Source organism: Delphinus delphis, chromosome 16 (genome assembly GCF_949987515.2).
Source record: "Delphinus delphis chromosome 16, mDelDel1.2, whole genome shotgun sequence".
NCBI classification, from domain to species: domain Eukaryota; kingdom Metazoa; phylum Chordata; class Mammalia; order Artiodactyla; family Delphinidae; genus Delphinus; species Delphinus delphis.
The window spans coordinates 32824593-32839952 of NC_082698.1; the positions used below are offsets into that span (position 1 = coordinate 32824593).

General features: G+C 41.8%; 1 protein-coding gene across 2 annotated transcripts; it reads right to left on the reverse strand.

Moving 5' to 3' along the window:
- Nucleotides 1-6203: 6203 nt before the first annotated feature.
- SLC35G1 (solute carrier family 35 member G1) lies at nucleotides 6204-14321 on the reverse strand. 2 transcript variants are annotated; one of them, XM_060034451.1, is made up of 3 exons: nucleotides 14131-14321; nucleotides 9450-9630; nucleotides 6204-7475 (listed from the first exon to the last, which is right to left on the reverse strand). In XM_060034451.1, the coding sequence occupies exons 1-3, from the start codon at nucleotides 14255-14257 to the stop codon at nucleotides 6737-6739; spliced, it is 1047 nt and encodes a 348-aa protein (XP_059890434.1). In that variant the 5' UTR covers nucleotides 14258-14321; the 3' UTR covers nucleotides 6204-6736. The 2 variants fall into 2 exon arrangements, with proteins under 2 accessions (XP_059890434.1, XP_059890433.1); XM_060034450.1 differs by having other exon boundaries at nucleotides 14080-14321.
- Between the last annotated feature and the right edge of the window lie 1039 nt (nucleotides 14322-15360).

Below are 15360 nucleotides of genomic sequence, written 5' to 3' on the forward strand. Positions count from 1 at the left end.
AAATCAAGAAACAATCCTGGGATTTCCTGGTGGTGCAGTGGCTGGGAGTCCGCCTGCCGATGCAGGGGACACGGGTTCGTGCCCCGGTCCGGGAAGATCCCACATGCCGTGGAGCGGCTGGGCCCGTGAGCCATGGCCCCTGAGCCTGTGCGTCCGGAGCCTGTGCTCCACGGCAGGAGAGGCCACGGCAGTGAGAGGCCTGCGTACCGCAAAAAAAAAAAAAAAAAAGAAAGAAACAATCCTTTTGGACTTCCCTGGCGGTCCAGTAGTTAAGACTCTGAGCTTCCACTCCAGGGACATGGGTTTGATCCCTGCTTGGAGAAGATCCTGCATGCCATGTGAGGCAGCCAGTAATAATAATAATAATAATAGTAATATTAATAAGTAAAAAGAAAAAAGAAAGAAAAAACAATCCTTTCACCACAGTGACAAACACCACAGTGTTTCCCTGTCCTGTATTCTACCCCAGCTAGGTAGGAGATGTGAGGTACTGGAAAGGTCAAGGTCTTTGGGATAAGACAGACTTAGGACAGTGGCTCAGTTCCATCACTTACTAGTGAGGGCACTGGAATTTACCAGGTAGGTGACCTCCTTCAACCTCTTTGAACTTTAATTTCCCAATCAACCCATCTCCCAGAGTTGGCAAGGATTGAATGAGACAAAGATCAAGAAGCTCTTGTCCTGGATGGGACATGTTTAATAAATATTACTTTCCATGTAAAAATAATTTTGGGGACTTTCCTGGTGGTCCAGTGGTTAAGAATCTGCCTTCCAATGCAGGGGACGCGGGTTCAATCTCTGGTTGGGGAACCAAGATCCCACATGCCGCGGGGCAACTAAGCCCTTGCGCCACAACTACTGAGCCTGCGCGCTCTGTATCCCGTGTGCCACAACTAGGGAGATAAGCCTGCGTGCCACAACAAAAGAGCCCGCGTGCCGCAGCTAAGACCCAACACAGCCTAAATAAATAAATAAATATTTTAAAAAATTTTTTTAATTAAAAAAAATCATTTTGGTGCTGTGGAAAGGCAGATATTTGGCTCACAGCTGGGCAATGTTTTGGGGGATCTTAGGGAAAATTCAGATTTTTCTTTTGTGTTTTCTTCAGTCATGAAGTGGGAATTTAAGTCTGATTTGTAAGCTGGATAAGGGAAAGAGGAGAAAGTAAAAGGAAGTCAGTGATGGTGAGCCAGGTGATAAATCAGATTAAAACAATAAACATTTCTCTATGTATGTCTGTATGTATGTATATATCTCTCTATTTCTCTCTTTCATCCCCTCCTTTCTTTTCTGTCAAGTCATCTTATTGTTTTTGTTCTACCAGTTTTATTTTCTATTTTATTTTTGGACTAGGTTATATATCCACATAGCTCAAAATTCAAAAGGTATAAAAGGGGATGCAGTGAAAAGTCACCTTTCCACCCTGTTCTTCAGCCACCAGATTCTTCTCCCTAAAGGCAACCAATGTCACCAGATTCTTGTGTATCTTCCTGGAATATTGTTTACCCTCTTTTTACACAATTGATCACATACTCTGCTACTATCTGAAATCTTGCTTTTTTCACTTAATCTTGAAGATTACCCCACATCCATGCATGCAAAGCTCCCTTGCTCTCTCTTAATTTACTTTTTTTTTTCTTAACATCTTTATTGGAGTATAATTGCTTTACAATGGTGTGGCTTAATTTACTTTTAATGCCATTGTATTTTGTGTATGTACCATTACTTGTTTAACCACTACCCTACTGAGGAACATTCAGGCTAGTTCTGTTTTTTGCTATTAAGTAATGTTGTAATAAATAATCTTGTATATGTCATTTTTCAGTAAGCAAGTATATCTATAAGACAAATTCCTGAAATGGAATTTCTGGGTGAAAAAATATGTGCATCTGTAAATTAATCGATGTCAAATTGCCCTTCATAGAAGTTGTATCAATGCATGTGCTACCCTACAGAGTAGCAAAGTCTTCTGAGTTTTCTAAAGTACACATACCAAGGAACCAAAGCACATACATAGGAAGTAATGGAGACAATTTGATATGACCCAATGACCATGGGCTAATTGGATTCTCATTGTTCCTTTGCTCTCTCTCGGGTACATAATCTGGACCTCTTATATAGATTTAGAGTTATTTAACTTCACAATTCTAAAATTAAACTCCACATTAAAGAGGTTTCTAATTTACAAACTGATATTTAGCTGCATTTCAGACTGTCAGAACCTCATGAAATAGAAGGGATGGGTTTAATCTTTGTTTTTTAAGGTTTCAAATTTGATACCTCTGAAACCTATGGCTCAGAAAGCTTTTGGTCTTGCACCCCTTTACTCTCTTAAACATTTCTGAGGACTGGACTCCAAAGAGCTTCTGGTTCATGTGGGATATATATATTTTACAATATTTAAAAGCAAAACTAAAAAGTTTCCACTTGTTTATTTAAAATGATTCCATTATAACATAAATAATAACTTTTCTTATGAAAAGTAACTATTTTTTTTAATTAGTGATAAAAATAAGCATTGTTTCATAGTGTTGCAAATCTGGCTTAGGAGGTGATAGCTGGCATAGCACCTTGTGGAACCCAGTGGAACCTTTTCTTGTGGACTGGACTTCTATGGTAAAACATTTTCTGCCCTACCTTGATACCAGATATGTCTGCTCCTTACCCTCCTGCTATAAATCCTCACCCACCATTTCCAGGAAGTGATGGGCAGTGTCAAGATTCACGGGTTCTTTGTGAACTGGTTTTCCAAATCTGGTGTTCAAATAGGCTAAAACTTGAATGGGTCTTTGTGGATCACAGAGGGTCCCTCTTGCAGAACTCTAAGTGAATATGGTAGCTGTATTAGATTTGATGTAAGGGACCAAAGGGGTCATATAGTAGTGTGTTTGGGGTAATGCCCAGGCTTCACATGCCCAGCCTACACTGTAATTACCAAATCATCATGCCCAGTACTGACCATGGCTCCATACACCTAGATCAGAGGCCAGCATGTTATCAAAGAGATCTGGCTCTTCCTACTGGATTACCCTCAGTAGACTAATTATGCTTATTGGGTGAAAGGATAAGAGGCTAGAAGAGCCATGCTGAGTTTGAAGAATGGTACATGTGAAACACACAGAGAATCAGTCTCACCCCCCTAGTCAGAGCCAAGTGTGATACTCACAGAGCTAAAGCCAGAACTGGAAAGACGGTGACACCTATGGGTAAGATAAAAAGACTGGTGACCATTGGCAGCCCTACATGGGCAGATCAGCCAGAAAATTAGAGCTGTCAAACAGTAGAATTCTGTGCCAGCAGGAGGGAGCCAAATGAGGTTTGTAATCCGGAAAACTGTTCATACCATTCCTGGTGAGACTGCTCAGGGGGAAGGACCCTGCGCTAGGCATCATTTTGAAGAGGAAGTGAATGCTCAACTCTACCATAGTAACCACAGTTCAATACTTAAGTGTTTTTGTCCTCCTTTGGGGTCTACAAGTCCTTCTATGACACTTATTTGTAACATGGGTTGGGGCAAGTAATATTTTTCTATTTAATAATTGAAGCAAATGAGGAAAACAGGCTCAAGGACACTAAGTGGAAGGGCCTGGCTGGAAAGTGATTACACCACACCCAGATCTTCAGACAGCTAATCCAGTGTTTTATCCATTCTTCCAAGGTGGACTAGTATGGGTGGGAGAAGCTGGAGACAGTGGAAGAAACAGAAGCTCAGCTGAGCCGTTGGAGACTAAGAGGCTTTAGAGAGCAAAGAAGAGAGGGCAAAGAAAGCAGGCGAAACACAAAGGAAGGGATCTCTTGGCAAATGTGGGAGTTGGTGGGGAGACTGACCCGAGTATCAAATTTGTATTGGGACACAAGAAATCAAGTTGGAAAAGTAGGAATAGGGTTAGATGAATAATTTGGATGTGATGTGGTACATAAGAAGGCATTGCTATGGCTACATGAGAACCAGAGTAACAATGAAAGCAGGGCCTTAGGAAGATTAGTCTGGCAGTGGAACAAGGATCTGAGTGGAACAAAGAGTCTAGAAGCAGATAACCAGGATACTGTTGTGGTGATTCAGGTGTGAGGTGATAAGTCTCTCAGACTAAGACGGCAGCAGTGGAAAGGTGAGGAAAGAAGAATTCACAAGACAATAAGAAGACAGACACTCCATGACTTAGTAACAGATTAGCTATAGGAACAAAAGCTGCTCCAAGCTCTGAGGAGCTAGAAAAATAAAGGCCTCACTGGAACATAAGATTAGGACCTTTATTTCTGAGACATTAGATTTGATGTAACAGTATCAGAGAGACAGATAAATAATTTGAAACTTATTACATCATAACTGAATGGCCAGAGGTCAATCTCTTTAAGAAGTACATTTTGAAGCACATGGATGAAAAAAGAAATAAGGTATATTAGCTAGCACATATGCTATAATCATAAAAACCAAAATATAGTTTTCTTTCATATTAATTTTATTAGCAATTATAAAATAAAACCAGTTTATGAAAATAGTTCCCTTTTCAAGATATAGGAACTACAGTCTTTGCAAAATATACGCACCCATAATTGTTACAATACATATCCTTGTATATACCCTGGACATTATAAAAGTATTTAAGAGTCACACCCTGTAAAAGTTGGGAGAAGAAACATTTTCTCCAACTTTGGTCATATATTGTGACATTCAAGCACTTAAACCACACTGTTGAAATAAAACATGTCTCTAGTGTACAGGCCCAAAGGCATTTAACTTTCAAGGTCCCATAGGTTCTTTTATTGTGCAAGGTAAAGAACCAGGAGAGGGTTCCCTGAGAGTTCATTTACCTTATGTAGCTCAAGCAGTGGTTTACTTTCCGTACTTAATCATGGAACTAAAGGAGGGATCTTGGGCAGGTCCCCTCCCTAGCATCCCTAAACATGGAGCATGTCTCCTACAAGAGGACTCTAACCCTTGAGCCCTAAGACACTCTAATTCTATAATTATCTAACATACTTGCAAAATGATGCTTTTGCAACTCTAAACTCTAATATTGCAGATTAGGCTAAAGTTATAAAGATAGTGTGACTTTCCTAAATAGACCATTTAGGATTTATCTGGTGGGAAGCACTTGGGAAGATCAGCAAGCCAAAAATTTCCTCTTGGAACTACTGGAAAAGATCCTTTTCTCACCAAGGCATAAACCTCAGAAGCCCCAGTTCTTTCTTACTTCGGAAGAATTGTGATGAAACAGTGGGAAAGAGCCTATAATCTTTCAAATCTGTAGGCTTAAGATAAGAGCTCTGACACAGTAAGAGCTGGAGACCATTATAGCCTCACCAGTAAAGGGTTCACTGTGACAAAGAGCCATTTGCGTGTACCCTCTACTTCCTGATTAACCTCCCAAGGTTTCCTAAATATTACATTCTCTCTTTAACTGCAGAATACTGGCCTGATGAAGTTCCAGACATAAAATGTGTTTGAATTCATGATGTTAGTATCATGGTGCAGCACTGACACTTAATATCATACTGATATACTAGAATTTAACAGTGATTTTGTTTTCCTATTGAAGAAACTACAAAAATCAATCGACCATGGATTCACAGGTCTTTACATTTACTATATAACATGAAGCATTATTATATATAACTCCATAAGGGAAAAAGACTACAAAAATAAGTTTACTAGGATTACTGTATTTTAAAAAGTAATTTTAAAAAAATATACTCCAAAGTCCCCTAAGTATTTGGTTTAGAAGGTAAGAGAGGTATCTTAATAGGGTGAACCATAAGGAACTATGGTTTTTGTAAGTTAAAAAGGTAAAATCTCATCAATTTCTTATGGTTCAACCTAATAAAGCCCTGAGAAAATTTTATTTGGCATCACACCATAAATTCAAGGAGAATTTATAGAAAATCACATTTCTAGTATAGGGAAAATACTTCAGGATGGAAATGTGCACACTGGCCATGCCAAGATTTCTTTCTTATGATTTTTAAACACCTTAACTTAGAAAGTTAAGAAAAATTTAGTGCAGTTTCAAAAAAAAACAGAGGACAATTAGACTTACAGAATGTAGCTACAGATGATAATGCCACTAAAACAGAACACTATTAGCCAAATTTGGTGATTTAAAGATTTTTTTTTTAAGTTTATGTATGAAATTTCAGCATTAGAGTGAAAAGGCACAAATATGGGTTAAAAGAATGACAATAATTTATAAAAGCCTTGAAAATAAGGCTAATTCATTTGTTTTATTAATACCATTAAGTAGGCACCTACTCCAGCTTTGGCCTCCTAAATGGGATTACATTTCAAATGAATTCTCAACACAACACTAATTATACAGCAGCATTATTATCAATAAGTTTCTTAGCCTCTACACTGCTAAAAGAGAATCTAAAATTTCTTCCCACCTATATCCCATCAGTACCAAAAATACACTTTTAAAAATTACATATATTTATACTTAAGAGTCATAAAAAATTGTGCAGTTTTTCTTCAACTAATGATGTGTTCTCTTACCAAATGCCACCCCAACAACCAAAGCCAAAACCAAAACCAAAAAATAACTGACACACAAAAAATAATAATTGCTACACCCAACTGACTGGCTATCCTCAACTAATTAAAGACATACCATATTCAAAAATGGTACCTTAACTATGAAATGTATATAGTCAGTGAAGTAAATGCAGATTTTCCAGGTGTGTATGCGGGTGGTATGTCTCAACTGGGTGATGGTGTACACATTTCAGCAATGATGCTTTATTTGGAGCTCTGGTACCATTTACGAACGGCCGCTCCAATGCTACTGGCTACTACGCATAAGGAGCCACCCACTGTCCACCACGACGGCACATCATGAAAGAAAATAATCTGAAAGATAAAAGCGAAGACCACATCCATAGTCTTCATTAATGCTACTAGTCCTGCTTTTTCTATTTGAATGGCTTTTGCGAGAAACATCTGACCTCCCAAACCAAACAGCCCAATTAGTATGAGAAATAGCCTGTCCAACCCACAGTGCGGCAGACTCCACTCTCCTAATATAGAAAGGGCAACGATGCACTCGGTAAGGCCAGCTACTACATAATACCAAATGCTCAACATGTAGTCCACAGATGTCCCTATTTTCCTTAGGATAACTAAAGTCACGGCAGCAAACACAGCGTGTACAAGTGCTGCGAAAGCACCTTTCAGGTGAACTGAATAGTCTTTATCCGTCTCCACGACTTCGGAACCAAACAAAAATGGCGGCCTCACGATAAGGATCACTCCGGTGATTGTGAATGCAGTGAAGACAGCGTCCCAAGGGCTATACTTTTCCTTGAGAAATATGCAAGCAATTATAGATGTAAACACTGGACAGCTAAATGAGATAACCGTGGCGTCAGCGAGGGATGTTGACTGGTAGGCGTAGTATAAAAGGATCATGGCACTAGAACCAAGGACTCCTCTGAGAAGGAGGAAGATTCGTTGACCTTTGGGGCCTATAAACCCAGTTCTGTAAATTCAAAGGAAGGAATGCATATTAAATGAACTCGGTATTTGTTTTCAAATTACATTTTTAAATTAAGCATTATCTTAAAAGTCCTAACTATCAGAAAACAAGGCAATAGTAAATTAATTATGTCTACAACTATTATACACCTTTTAGAAAGTGTTTCCTAAATATAGCTAATGACATTAAAGTGTTCACAGTAGAATCAAAAATAGCACAAGAGAAATACATAAATAGTATAAGTCAGCAAATATAATTTTCCCTAGGTATAGGTACATGCCTGCAAAAAAGACAAAAAGGAAAATATACTGAAATGTTCATCATGGTTATACCTTAATAGGTGGACTCATAGGTAATTTTCCTTTCTATTTATTTTCCCCAAATTTTCTATAATGAAAAGTGTTATTTTTATAATAAATACAATTTCATTATTTAGCTGCCCTGTATAAGAAAACTTGGGAATGCGAGTGTGCATTCTCAATCTTAGTGAGTTTTTCTGTTACAGCTGAAAGCAATGCTAAAATTTATTTCAGGCATTGAATATGAGACAACTTCTCATTGTTCTCCTTAGGAAAAGAGTTAAAATACGCTGGAAAAGAAACTGTAGCATTTGGATAAATATAACAACTGCTGCTCAAATGCTTTACACTTAAATATTTACGAAGCAGAGTGCTGTGTAAGTTCCTGGCTAGGTGCGGCTCACTGGTCTGTGCCAGAGCTGGCCTTTGTAGAGCAGCGTCTAGGCTTGACATAGGGAGCCCTTGGTCTCTGGAGTTAGAAATGAAAGTGTGGTCACCTTTGGTCCATACTTTGAAAAGCTGAGAGTTTTTCATGATAGTGAAACATAAAATGGGTCAAAACAGATTAGTGCCAACAACTTAAGAAAATTCTTCTAAGTGCCTTCCTGCCAATACCTTTACTCCAAAATGGAGAGAATGATTGTGTTAGCATCAGTGGTCTGTTGCCACCTTTAGACATTTCTGAAGTCTTACCTACCATCGTTTCCTAAAATATTGTGACTTGTCCACACCTACACGGGAATTTCTGACAATATTTCTGATCTTAGAGGATTTTCACCTTTTTCACCAAAGACTTGGGATAAGGAGTGAAACTATTCTAAGTAAATCTGCACTGAGTTATAGATACAAAGAGACTTTGGTAGCAAGTGACTGAAGCTTTTAATCTGGAGTTTAAGCATCTTTACCCAAAAAGAAAAAGAGCCAGACAGCCACCAGGAACCCAACAGGCGCTCCTCCCAGGCGTCTAAGTACACGGGGGTCTGTAGAGGTTACAACAGTGTGGGGGAGGTATAATTTTCACCTGGGGAGGGTGTGTGTATGGGGTCCATGTAGAAGGGGAAGGGAGGCTGGGCGGGGAGAGAAGAGTAAGGATGGGGACTACAGTTTTCGTACAGGGTAGAGGACAAAGGATATCATTCCCTCCAGTTTACAGATGAGGACACTGAACAAGAAAAGAGCTAAAGAGGCCTTTCTCAAGATCCACTTTCCCCTTTCCCATGGCACCCTAGTGGGAAGACCTAAATATTATTACTGTAACCTTCTGTCTGCCCTGGTAGGAGAGCAGCCTGTTCTACTTAAAGAAACCTCTGACACTAGGAGACACTACTGTTTCCTCCTGTTTACTTTTTTCTTCCAAATACTAGTTACGCCAAAGGAAAGAGGGAGGGTGGTACAAGATGGGGGGAATTGTACAAGGAAAGCTTTGTTCTCAAAATAGGGGGTGGTAAATAACTGAATCTCTTTCCCCTCCTTTGTTTGGGCATGTGGTTGGTGCTTATGAGAGCATCTTCTGTGGGTGGATCCTTGTGACTTTTCATTAATCTGAGCCAAAGGGTGTAGGGACTGGTAAAGCTATGAGAGGGATAAAGCAGAGTCTGTAGAGTAGATAATTTAAGCAGGTCAAAAGATTTACAAACATTTATTAATACCTTCTACTTTGCAGGTAAGAAATACTTACTTTCTGTATATTAAGCAAGGGATAATGATTAGCATTTGGAACACACATCGGAATGCACTAATTTCTACAGCGTGGATGTCTTGCACTTTTTTAACAAATAAAGAGCCCACTGAGAAGAGGAACGCAGACAATAATGTGTAAAACAAGCCAAGTCCAGGACAGGGTGCTTTCTTCTCAGCTTCTGAAAAAGATTAAATTCTGGTTAGTCCTTGCTTCCAAGGGTATGTTTAATCACTTTTACTTAGAAATTGAGAAAAATGGAACAACATTAATAGCTAACAGCCTACAAAAATTACCTCCTAAGCATATCCGTTCTCTGGATCTGAACCATTTTCCCCACGAAGAATAAAGAACCATAGACAAAGGGCAACAATTTAAACCTACCTTTTTAGAATGCAGTTCACCCTACAAAATGGATCTCTTTGTCTCACTGAAGACTCATCCCTCACTCCTAAAGTCAAAAGGAAGTAAAAAGCTTGCCAAGATGGTGAAAGAAATCTTTAAGAAATGCTTATCAAGATGGCTAGAGAAAAATGCTTCCAAGTGATATTTTATATCATCTCATTGGTGAACTCGGCTTTATGTAGAAAGTGTTCTTTTCTGGAAAACAGGTCCTAACTGTGTGATATGGCTACTTCTTGATTAGCTGACTTCCCCCACAAGCCTGTAAGCTCCTCCAGGGCTAAGATCTCAGCTGCCCTGTTCAGGCCTGGCCCATGGAAGACCCTGAATAAATAATTGCTGAAGGAAATAATATAAGAAAATTTCGTGGAAAGATGTAGGGTCTAACACCACAGGCAAAAGCATAATCTGAGAAGGCTCTCTGTTTAGTTATTTTGAACAGTTAAGGAGATCTTAAAGTTTTCACGGTTTACGACTTATCTTCCATTTAGAACATAAACTCTTTGAGGCTAGGGCCTAGGTTATCTATCCCTCTGACTTAGTACTTAAAAGTGCTTAAAAATTTAAAAAAACAAAAAACAGGACTGCCATCTGATTCTTGGTTTGATCTGAACCAGGAAACTTCTGCTTTCTCCAGGGCATCAAGTATTCAATCCATTAATGACAGTCTGTAGGAGCAGCCACTGCCTCTGTCTTAAACAGCTGCCTAAGACAGGAGTAGAACCTGCTTTCAGTCTCACCCCCATCATTCAGAGGACAGCAAAATGCAACAGGGTAAGCAGAGAACTTAAAAAGATAGGCCACACACTGAGGAATATTTTTTTTTTCTTTTTTGAAACGAACACAAAAACAAGGACAGAATAGGAAGGAAACACAGTACTGGCCCTTGTTAGTTAAGAGCATAGCAGAGGTGAAGGATGTGTAGGCACATGCAATTTGTAGTAAAACAAGGATTATCATTCCAATCTAGGAATTTACAATGGGTTACTCAGCCATAAAACAGTATTGCACAAAGTTTGTTTGTTTTAATGCCCTTTTCTGATAAACACAAACACCAGGTAATACATTTCAACATCCTCATGTTAATTAGATACCTTTGCCCACAAGTGACAAACAGTTTGCAAAGTGGGACCAAACTCTGATGATGCACAATCTTCCTGGGGGTACACTTCAGCCTTTGTAGTAAAAGATGCCATTCTGGTCAGTGGTCTCCACCTTTTCCTGTTCTAGGTGTACTGCTGAAGAGAATGACTTGGAGCTAGCAGTCATCACGTAATAGGTTATCCATTATAAGTACCCGAATCCTCCACGTCGTGTTCTATATCTATGTGCTCAGATACTGTAGGAACCAAACTGCACATACCCACTCAGCCCATGAGAAGGAAGCTTTAGAAGACTTCCAAGTTAAGCACCACAAAATACATGTATTGGCTCTGGTCAGCCTTAGAGGTCAGTTTCTGAAATTTCAGAATGCAGGTCCAAATAAAATAGTTTTCTTTCTATAAATTTATTTATTTTTTATTTTTGGCTGTGTTGAGTCTTCATTGCTGTGTGCGGGCTTTCTCTAGTTGCGGTGAGCAGGGGCTACCTGCGTTGCGGTGTGCAGGCTTCTCATTGCGGTGGCTTCTCTTGTTGCGGAGCACAGGGTCTAGGCACATGGGCTTCAGTAGTTGTGGCTCGCGGGCTCTAGAGAGCAGGCTCAGTAGTTGTGGTGCACGGGCTAGGTTGCTCTGCAGCAGGTGGGATCTTCCCGGACCAGGGCTCGAACCTGTGTCCCCTGCATGGGCAGGCGTATTCTTAACCACTGTGCCACCAGGGAAGCCCCAAAATAGTTTTTCTTAAAAGAAACCCAATCCTTACATAGAACCTACACCCTCAGAAAGAACAGAATAGGAAGATCGAGGACAGAAAACATCTCCCTGGTCTATATTTCAAGGATCTTCTCCAACCTAAACTTTTAAAATTTTCTCCAGGAATATTTTAACTTAACATGATATTTTAACTCTTTTAAAACTTGAAGTTACAAGGTCTAGTTTAACTTGATTATTTGTTATAAGACTGAGGACTGGTTCTCCTCAGGCAGACCTCAGTCTCTTACAGAATAGTAATTTCAATTCTCTCTGTCAAAGGAGATGGACAAGAGAGTAGCATAATCCAAAGAGGCATCTGCCTATGTAATATGCTTCCATGACCATATTCCACTGAAAACATACCTAATAATTTGGCAACTGTAAATAATTCAAGTTAAGTAAGTGGCCACAGTGCGATTTCCTGAGTCAGAAGAAAACTGAAAAGTTGCTCACTTTCTCTATCCTCTGCTTTAAACTGGTGATTCACTACCCAGGTTGGGAATTAGAATCAACTGAGGAACTTTTAAAACTTCAATGCCAGCCCTACCCTAGACCCACTGAAATAGGACCTCGGTCACTGTAAAAAGTTCTACTGGTTTCAGGGCCACTGCTACCCTAAGGAACTCACTCCTTCCAGGGGGATGTGAGGCACAGACTTAAGACAACTTCTTTTCCTTGCTTCAGTCTAAGATCCACACTGTCCCTCAAGAAAATAAACAGGTGTCTTAGGATAGCTGTGTGCTGTCTGGGAAGGTTATCCAAGAATGTAAGAAAAATGGGTAACAGTTTCAACCTGAACTTGAAAATGAACTTTCTTGAGATAACCAGTTGGGTTAAGAAGCTAAAATGATACTGTCACAAAGTTCAATGACCACAGTACGGGGGGGTGGGGGGGTGTTAAAATGTTTCTATGGCAATCCCATTTTTGGAATATTATCTGGTCACTTTATCTAAGTCTTATTATTAGCAACTTTCTTTGAAATTAAAAGACCCCTCAAGATTCTTAGGTGGAACTGCTTACGTAGGTTTTGCCACCTTCTGCCTGAAGTATGCCTCTTTGGTTCACAAACAGGGGAATCATTTAAAAGTTTGCAAGGACTATCTCAGCAGTCCATCGTAACAACATTCAGCCATAGGATGCTAAGATGAGAAACTGACTTCTTCAAAGCTGCACATCTGGTCAGCTCAGCTGAAGGTAACCCTTACATAAATGATCAGAAACCTGATCATTTCTCTTAGCATTAAGGACAAAAATGCAGCAAGAACCATCTCCCTGGGGTTTGTCTCTCCACAAAATGTGTGAATTTTCTGACTCTCAAGAAGTGCAGACAGAAAGCGGGATCGGCTAAGAGACATAGAAATCCCAGGTCACACTTAAGGGAGGTGATCCAGAGGATGAGGTGGTGCAGACTGTGTAATTTTGTCTTGAAAGGACATCTGCCTATTTCTCTTTTCTTTGAGGAAGCTGCTCCAGGTGGGTGGTGGAGTTTAAGGAGGAATGTGCTTGGGGCTAGGAGAAAGGGCTCTGGGCTGGGTCGCTAGCAAACTGGGATCCTATCCCTGGTGCTGCCCGGACCTGTGAAGTGTCTCATCCACACATGCTAGATCTTCGAAAAAACAAAACAAAACAAAAAAACCCTCCCAAAGCCCTCACCTTCCCAGGCCTCAATTTCATCATTTGTGAAAGGAAGACATTGAACAAGATAAAGGCTTTCTCACACGAGGTCCCTGGCTTTGGAGGCGGGTCCGTGAACCTCTTACCCGTGTTTGTAAGATTGTGCCTCTGTCTCATTTTGCATCAGTTGCTACAAATTCCTTGTAACTCAAAAAGGTTAAGAACCAGTAGTAGTCCCACTCAACTCTGCCTTCCCAAGATTCTAAAACTCTGAGACAAACGTTTTTCTAGACCCGATGCTTTTCAACTTCCTCTTCAAGCAACACCGTTTACATTGAGATCAGTTTTCTTGCTTAGCTTCCTCCCAACCTCGGCCAGCTGCGGGATGGCCTTTCTCCCTGACTCCCAATCTCGGGCAGGGCGCACCGAATGGCAATCTGACTCCATGATCCTGCCCGTAACACTTTAATCACTTTAATTATAAGAACAGTTTCAGAATCCCAAATGGGTTCCAAAACAATCAGAAACTTTCTCCGCTCTTCCCGCCGACGGGGGCGCGGGGGGCTTCTGCTTTACAGCCCGCACCCCCCCCCCGCCCCCAGGTGACAGCACGAGGGTGTTCACGAGCTCCGAGCAGGGTGGGAAGGGGGGGGGCGCGGTCCACACGGGGCCCCCGGCCGGCGGCTGCGGGGACCCCCACCGCTGGCGCCCGCCCGGTCCCCCACGGGCGAGACCCGCACCAGGGTCCGTGCGCCGCACTCACCCTGCTCCGCGCGCGAGCCGCACGGCAAGGAAGGACACTGCCAGCACCCACCGGGGCCGGGCGTCTCCGCTACCTCGGTGGCCGCCGACTCTTGCCTGGAGCCCGGGGGCGGGATGTCCACTAGCGGCAGCCCGGACTCCAGCCGCTTGGCGGCCCCAGTGTCGTCCACGGGCCGCATCGCCCAGCCGGCGATCTCCCCGCGGCCACCGCGGCGTCTGGCGCCGGCAGCCGCGGCTCCACTGCTCCGCTCTTCCGGCCCGCGGAGGTGGCGGCGCGGCGCATGCGCGTGCGGCCCTTTCGCCTCCCCACCCCCTCCACGGGGAACCGCGCTCGTCCTCTGCTACCCTCTCACCTTCAGGTCCCAGAGGGGAGGGCCGGTCGCCTCCCAGGTCAGCTGCGGTGCCCGGGCCTGGCCCCAAGGCGTCCACCCCTCTGCTGCAGTCTGGCTAGACTGGCGAGCGTCTTGGAATCATCCTTCCCAGGGCACACTAGACCTCTTTCTGTCATTGCGAAAGGAGGCAGGGACCCCCGCGGGTCGTGTAATCTTCTCTTAGGGCGGCCAGTCGGGAGGTTAGGGGAGTGTGCATTTATTTCTCCGTGTGGCGCCGCATTCAGCACCTCTAGGACACCCTGAAGACCTTGCCAAGCACTGTGCCTGTCTTTGAAGAATCGTGGGTTTTACCTCTGTTTTCTGTCGTTGCCACTTATCCAAGGAGAGTAGAATTTTACTGGTTTTAGGTTTTAAAAAAAAAAAGATTAGCACGTAACCATACGGGATATGTATCTATAAGACTGGGGCAGAACCCATTTATATGTTTTTTGTAACTGTAGGCATTCATTATTGATCTTTATTGTCTGTATTTCTGTCTGCCCATCTCTTTTCCTTCCTCATTTACTTCGTCCTCCCTCCCGCCCTCCCTCCCTTCCTTCCTGTTGTCAACCAAGTCATCCTAATTCGGTTAGAAATAAAATTCCAATAACCTGATATAACTGCACCTGGTAAAATCAAAGATTTATGTCATTTGGCCCTAGGATTCACTAATACCCTCTTTATGTTTACGTAATTCTTTTTTCATCTCTTTGTTTGCTTCAAATGGGAAAAGAGAGTCTCTGGGCAAGGATGAACCTGTCTAAACTGTTCTAGGTCCAAGTTCAAGCAGGTTACTAAACAAGAGAATGAGGTTTGCTTTTACTTAGATATTTGCACAAAGGGATCCACAGCTGAACAATATTGGACTTGAAATCAGGAGTCCTGGGTTTTGGCTCTGATTCTGTCACGGA

Coding starts and splice junctions, on each gene's coding strand:
- SLC35G1 (XM_060034450.1), bottom strand. CDS start 14,257: ATGCGGCCCGTGGACGACACTGGGGCCGCCAAGCGGCTGGAGTCCGGG. Junction 9,631..14,079: donor CGGCTCGCGCGCGGAGCAGG/GTGAGTGCGGCG, acceptor AATCTTTTTCAG/AAGCTGAGAAGAAAGCACCC. Junction 7,476..9,449: donor CCTTGCTTAATATACAGAAA/GTAAGTATTTCT, acceptor TTGAATTTACAG/AACTGGGTTTATAGGCCCCA.